This window comes from Rhinichthys klamathensis, unplaced genomic scaffold, assembly GCF_029890125.1.
Source record: "Rhinichthys klamathensis goyatoka isolate OS25496 unplaced genomic scaffold, OSU_Roscu_1.1 h1tg000289l_1, whole genome shotgun sequence".
Classification (NCBI taxonomy): Eukaryota; Metazoa; Chordata; class Actinopteri; order Cypriniformes; family Leuciscidae; genus Rhinichthys; species Rhinichthys klamathensis.
Window position 1 is genome coordinate 86,425 of NW_026606808.1, and position 7,020 is coordinate 93,444.

A 7,020-nucleotide genomic window follows, 5' to 3' on the forward strand; every position below is an offset into this window, starting at 1 on the left:
TCACGTGCCCACAACATAAAAATGTTGTTGTTAGCTCGACAAAATGATCTTTTGGCCACAACATATTATCACGTTCCCACAAATTAATATGTCGTGACCACGACAAAACTATGCAAACCGAACATGTCCCCTCTCGGGCACCATATTATATATATGTTTCATAAATAAAGAATAAATAGTGAACCTTTTTGTCAAGTGTAAAAAAAACCTTTTATGAGCACTGAGTATTATTGTAAAATAAAATCAGTTCACACAATTCTGACACTTGCAGGGTATTTATTAACATTAGATTGCATTACATTACAAATAACACAATGTGGCAATGTATTCAACTAAACTGAATGTGAACATGTAAAATGTAATTCATTTCTTATTCTTCCTTGAAATGTTTCTGGATCCAGGAGAGAATGTCCTCATCGATATGAATGGAAAGAGTTCCGTCTGGATTAATGGGAACAGCGACAGGGAGACGAATATTCATCCTTGACAGTGTCATCTAGAGCAGCAGAAACAAAAAGAATTTGTTGAAGTTTCTTATTATATCTCTGTGAGAGTCACAAATTAACTGAAAACTATTTCACCTCTGGAATCCTAGCAATGACATTCAAGGATCTCTGACTTGGCAAAGCTGCAGTCAGTTCAATCTCTTTCTCACTGTTCGATGCTCTTTCTAGGCTAAAGCCCGTCTGGTAAGCCGCCATAGGAATGTGCTTAGACAGCCTAATTGGGACATGATACACAGATAATAACCATTAAATCATTCATATATTTTTTTTTTTTTTACATTACTCCATACATTTGTCATTCAGTGTTGCTGAACATTACTTTTTTACATATGTGGTGACAATTATTGGCAGCCTCTCCCATTCCAGCTCTAGACGTGCAGCAGGGAATTCGCCCAGGACACCGGCTTCAGCTTTAGCAGTGACTGCATACTGTTGGCATTCTTGACCCCAAGCAACCTTGGCCTGAAGGACATTTGTGTTCAAAGGATGGTATTGATGTAAATTATTTCACTTGAGAAATTAATTTCGATAATAGTTCCAGTCTTACAGTGACTTTGTGCTTGCTCAGCAGGGCACCATCAGCACAGATCTTCATGTTGTCATTTTCAGCGATGGAGGAAACAACGAGCTGCACTCTTGCTGTTGGCTTGTCAAAGTATGCAGCAAGTTGGTAGCCCAGCAGCTTGTGGTCAACTCTCACAGCACGGGCAATGACAGCAAAAACAGGTGGAAGAGCACTTCCGAGGAATATAGCCTGAAAGCATAAACCATAATCAATTTAAGTGGAATTTAGTATAAAATGTCACCTTTGGGTTATATGTTATTAATGACACTAATTGATTCACCTGTTTCTGGAGAGCCTCAAAGCTAGATGCAGTGCTTCCACTGCTTACTGCCTTTGAAGCACCATGGGGTGCCAAGAACTGCAAGCAAAAATACGTTTTGTAATAAGTAATCGATATAATCTAAAGTAATAATATTAAAAGTAGTATTTTTAGTAGTTACCCGATCTTTGTGGAATTTCTTGAAGGGCTCCATGATCATGGCAGTCTAAAAATCCATATAAAATGATTCAGTAAAAAATGTATTTATGACACAAATATTGGCTACCTAACCAACACGCTACATTCCACGTCCTCACCTTACTCCTACGAGAGTTGGACATGGAGGAGCTTGAACTGCTGCTGCTGCTGCTGCTGCGGCTCCTGCGGCTCCTGCGGCTGCTACTGCTGCTTTCAGAGGAGACGGACGCATTTTTGTCTTCAGTCTCCAGGATTTCCCTCAGTTTCAACAGGAAGGCCTTTCCTTCTGGAGTCTCTTCATCAATGAGGCTGATTTGCTTAAGAAGCCTCTCAGCAGCTCTAGGACCAACTTGGACTTCAAGCTCAAGTCTTTCAACTGCAGGACCTTCAGCTAAAGCCAGAATGACTATTATTATTTTGTCTGCAGATTTTTGAGTTTAATCAATGTAATCTTCTCTGAATGAATACCTCTTGTCAGTGCAGCACGGGCTGAGTGCTGTCCAATTATGTAGAAGAGAGGAGAATTTCTGATAAAAGCAGCATTGCGAGAGTGCACCTCAACGCACCCCTTGATTTCAATGTATGGGATAGCAAGACAGAGAGTCTTGTGAAATGGAGCAGCAGCTCTCACAGGAGTCTCATCTGGTGTTTCAGAGGACTAAAAAGAATAATTAAATATTATATGCCTTGCTGTTTTAAAACTTAAAGCAAATGAATGTTCAGAATACTAACACATCCATCATGTGTGTTCAAAATTTACCAAATAATCAGCAGGAGTCTGGGTATTTTGCATGGCAGACTCGGGTACTAAGGGAACAATCCTCTCAGCGTTGGGCTCTTCAATGTTTCTAACCACAGCAAGAGTCTCAAAGCTGTTGGAACAAAAAAAAAAAAAGGTGAATCTCACTTTCAGAAGCCTTTTGAATTGTTTATGAATTGATTCAGAATGTTTGCTACACTGGTCTGACTAATATTTCATTACCTGACATCAGCAATGTGTTCAGGAAGATCAACAGGCAGAGCCTCCACCTTGTAGTTGCCCTTGAGAATGTCTGCTCTTGCAACCACTTTTCCAGGGGCAATAGTACGGATCTTTCCTCTTGCCATAACAGCAGCTTGGATCAAGGCAGTGTTCACTCCCATCACAGCAAAGGTCTGGAGAGCAACACTGAAATAAGAATAAGGGAGATTGTTTGTAAAACTGTTGTTGTGTACATTGTATCTCATCTTCATGAATGTAGCTGCAAAAGTCTACCTTGGTCTAGCTTCAGCTTGGAGTTGAACATCAGTCTTCTTGAGCTGGTCAAGAGTCATAGTCTCAATCGCCTCAGGGAGAGGAGGTGTAATGGTGGCCTTAACTAGAATGATGAACAGAGCAACATCAAACTTCGAAGTGACACCCTCATATCCAAGAAAAGGATAAAACATTCTAAGAAAAAAACATACCATTGAGACTTGCAGCAGCAACAGCAGCAGTGTACAAACTGAGCTCCATGGGCACACCAACTGCTGTTGGCAAGATACGACGCACTTCAGATGCAAGCAGGGGTTTGGCATACTGGAAGGCAACTCCTTCCTGCAAAGCTTTAAGGGCACGCTTCAACTGTTCACGTGGTTTGGGACCAGTGGCCATCTGGGGATGGTGTTTATGAGAAACTTAATTCTAATTGTGAGAATTATTTGTGAGACAGATCTAAAAAAAATATGATAATGAGAGAGTAGACATGAGCTAAAACTCTATACCTGAATTGCTTCTTCAATTATGGTCTTGTCAATGTTGAAATATGCCACTTCTTGTCCAAGTAATTTGACATAGGCTGAAGCCAATGGCTGATTGGTTGGAAAGTCCTTCCAGTTTGTGAGCTAGAGGTGTTAAAACAGAAGTTATATACATTTTACCTATATCATGTTTATAATATTACTTAAAAGTACACAATTATTCTGTACACTGGACATGAAAACTTACAGCTCTCAGTGTGCGCTTGATCCTTGTGATACGGTCAACACTTTCATCTGCAGCAGGAGATTTCAGAAGAGCCTCCTGGATTCCTTCAGTTCTCACACCAATCTGTTTGAAAGGATCAATTGAGTGAAGACTGAAAATATTTTAAAACCACGAATCAGTTTTTTTTTTTAAAGTCTTAGTTGTCCCACCTCAAGAACATCAGCAGCAGCTCCAGCCAGGTAAGCACGTGCTTTAGCTACAACAGCTCTGGGCAGGATGGTGGCAGCATCATTGATCATGTAGGCACTACCAGCAGCTCCAATCATAAGAGGAGCTGCACAGGGACAGAGGTAAGAATACATTTAATGTGTCAGGAGAATTTTTGACACATTTTCAGAAACACCCAATAAACCATTTTTTATATCTCTCTCAAAAAATTGCAAGACTCACTATGATAGAAGTCCAGCTGAATGGCTCTGCTGAAACGGAAGCTAAGCCTGTCCAGTTTGCGACTCATGAGCTTGATGGCAACATTAGCTGCACCCGCACTGAAATGGACAACCATAATTACCTCTGGCTTGTGCTCAATTCTGTCTGCTAAATTAAAATATTTAAAAATATTTTTTGTTATTCTTACACAGATGCCATATCAGGTGCAGTGATTCTGGTCAAAGACTTCATGTGGGAATAGGCAAAGCTCGCAACATGCATGTTAGTCTCAGTCTTCAAAGCACCAGCAAGATTGGAGACGAGAGCCACTGAGGGCTTGGCCTCGAACAACACAATACAAGCAACCATACGCACTTCAGGGTGGAGAGCCCTGTCCAATACAAGCTGCAGGGCCACTGGCTGAACCTGAGGCAGAAAACAAGGTTAGTATATTATTGAATGAAAATGTGTGTAATCTTTACAGTAATTGATTCCTACAGTGTCTGACACTTACCAGTTTGTGCTCTTTTTTGGCAATGTTCCTCAGAGCCAAGATGGCATCAACCTGGACTTTAAGAGGCAGAGAAGTAGCTGCAGTTCTCAGTCCAGGTAGGAGCTTCATGATGGTTTTAAGACTAGCAGGGTGACCAGCATTGCCCATGACTTTCAGAGCCAAAGTGATTTCAGGAATGTCATTCTTAGAAATGGCCTCTGTAGCAATATCATGGATGGGCTGAGGAGTTTGAGGCACATACAGTTAGACAAATATTAAATATTATAGTATGTCCATGACAGAAATGTATGGATGTCTTGAGGTGTTTACCTTGAGGAGCTCGGAGGGGCAAGTGGGAACTGCAACGCAGTGTTTGGCAATCATGGAACCATATCCAAGCATGACGACTTCACGCAGAGCTGGGATTGTGGCGATTTTCTCGTGCATAGCCAAACTCTGTTCAGCAACATATAGAAATGATTAATTGGATTTAGGTAAGATTTGAAGAACAGCACTTTGAGTATAGTAAGATGTACTTACAGCTGTCAACTGGATGGTCTCCAAATCAGCAGTGACCATTTGCAGTGCAACCACAAGAGCCTGAATGAACTCAGGAATGGTAAGTTCACCAGCCAGAAACTTCTCCTTGATGAATTTTACAATGACTGGTGTGCCAACAGCAGGAAGAGCATCCAGAAGCCAGCGCCTAACAGATTTATTGTTTTCAAAATATATTCATAATAAAAATTTCCCTTGAACCATATTGCTATGAACTTATTGCTCAAACATTGTACCTGTAAACTGGTTTGTCTTTGAACTGAGCCCAGATAGCCTCAATATTCTCCAAGGTGGCAGCACGCAGGAGCTGGATGAGCTCAAGAAACTTATGTGGAGCATCATCATGGACCATGGCCACATTGTTTTCAACAAGGTGCTTTAAGACCTCAGTAATCTAGAAAGAGTAAGGGCAACACTCAGATGACGACTTCATGGATCAAAGGCTTTGACTTGGAGACTTTTTTTTAAAGATGTTAAGTAATGAATTATACCTGAGCGGGTGCATCACTGATCTTCATGAGTTGAATGGGGGTCTGAAGAATTTCAGTTGAAAACTCATACTGCAAGGATCCACGGGCCAAGTAATCAGCTTTGATTGGAACAACAGGCGTCTTCTCCATCTCAACAAAAGTCAAGGTTTGTCTGTAAAAAATTTATTTATTTATTTATTTATTAGTAATATTGTTACTTCATATTTTTAAGAGAAATCTCACAAAGGATCAATCTTACTTTGCTTCCATCTGGACAGCACCATGGATCTCATTGAAGGGTGAAAACTGATGCACTTCCTCAACTGTGGCTTCAGCGATCAGTACACCGGCGGCAGATGGTTTCATGATGTAGTTGTAAGATGCAGTTTCAATCAGACTCTTGACCCTCTGTTGGGAGAAAAGTATGTGACCATTTGACTCTTGGCATTTTCATTATATTGAGTAAATATTTCAATTCTTTCCAGTCTTCTTCATTACCTTTGTGCATTCAGTACACCTCTCAGTGTATGCCAAACCGACGTCCTTCTTGATTCTCTCCTGACAGTGGTTCAGATCCTTAGACTTGGTGACAATAATGTGGTTGGCCTTTGTATCCTCATTGATGACATAGTGGGTCCTGCACACACCCTGAACTCCATCCTTGAAGGACAAGTCAAAGAATTAGATTGCAGAACTCAAAATGGATCAAGTGTACTAGGATCACTTTCTAACCTCTTGCAGCTCATAGATGTTCTGGGTCTTCTTGAGGTTGAGCTGAAGGATGTTGAGGATTCCTCTGTGCAGGTTCAGTACTGTAGGGGAGACTCCTGCAGGGGCGAATACCTTTCCAACCACACCATTAGCATACTCAAACTTGATGGGAATCTGAAGCTGAGCAGCCAGAGCTGAGGTGAGCTTAGTGGCAGGAACAAATGGATCCTTGGGCCAAATGCCAGCATACTCGTGGAGTAGAGGATCCATGAGCTGTAAGGAAACATATTTACTTTAAATTAGGGTATTGCTGCTATTGTAACCAGATCTTGCTAACACCTTTTTTAGTTTCCTGTCAGTGTGGAACACCTACTGTGTTTACAGTTCTCAATGGTCATTACCTTCATCATGAAGGTGTTCTCTGACACAGAACTGATGTGAACCTTGCTGCTGACTTTTATTCCTGCTCTGGCCAGACCTTCTTGAGGAAGACCACCCAAGAGCAGAGCCTCATACTTGTACACATAGGTCTTATCAGGGGCAAACTCAGGAACTGAAAAGTGTACAGAATGTGTGATCTTAGTCAATTGCTTTTACTGGTCATTACTTTTAAGCAATAATGCAGTCTAAATTACCACTTAAAACTCATTTGCCATATCATATTACTTACCAAGGTTGATCTGTTGAGCCGCTGAAAGAAACAGAATAAATAATCTGTGAAAATCTTTTTTAATTTAGTTTTCAAGAGGTTGAAATTTTTTAAAGATTTTTTTCTAAAGAGTTAAAAAGAGAAGAAGAAGAAGAAGAAATGTATATAAATATATTTTGACTTACCCACAAGGGCTACAGTCAGGGCAAGCACAACAGCTCTCATGGCTGATGGTTT

The 7,020-nt window shown here is 40.8% G+C and overlaps 1 protein-coding gene across 1 annotated transcript; it reads right to left on the bottom strand.

Annotated features, from left to right (window-relative positions):
• Window positions 1-359: 359 nt before the first annotated feature.
• LOC130103506 (vitellogenin-like) lies at window positions 360-7,020 on the bottom strand. The gene is made up of 28 exons (XM_056269751.1): window positions 6,969-7,020; window positions 6,805-6,825; window positions 6,536-6,687; window positions 6,156-6,407; window positions 5,922-6,083; window positions 5,683-5,831; window positions 5,445-5,595; window positions 5,190-5,347; window positions 4,936-5,101; window positions 4,726-4,851; window positions 4,417-4,635; window positions 4,111-4,328; window positions 3,924-4,021; window positions 3,683-3,807; window positions 3,495-3,596; window positions 3,272-3,391; window positions 2,975-3,161; window positions 2,784-2,886; window positions 2,511-2,696; window positions 2,289-2,400; window positions 1,997-2,186; window positions 1,648-1,919; window positions 1,512-1,556; window positions 1,352-1,429; window positions 1,054-1,260; window positions 826-968; window positions 582-720; window positions 360-496 (listed from the first exon to the last, which is right to left on the bottom strand). The coding sequence occupies exons 1-28, from the start codon at window positions 7,006-7,008 to the stop codon at window positions 371-373; spliced, it is 4,047 nt and encodes a 1,348-aa protein (XP_056125726.1). The 5' UTR covers window positions 7,009-7,020; the 3' UTR covers window positions 360-370.

Coding starts and splice junctions, on each gene's coding strand:
- LOC130103506 (XM_056269751.1), bottom strand. CDS start 7,008: ATGAGAGCTGTTGTGCTTGCCCTGACTGTAGCCCTTGTGG. Junction 6,084..6,155: donor ACATCTATGAGCTGCAAGAG/GTTAGAAAGTGA, acceptor TTGTCCTTCAAG/GATGGAGTTCAGGGTGTGTG. Junction 4,022..4,110: donor GCACCTGATATGGCATCTGT/GTAAGAATAACA, acceptor TGTCCATTTCAG/TGCGGGTGCAGCTAATGTTG.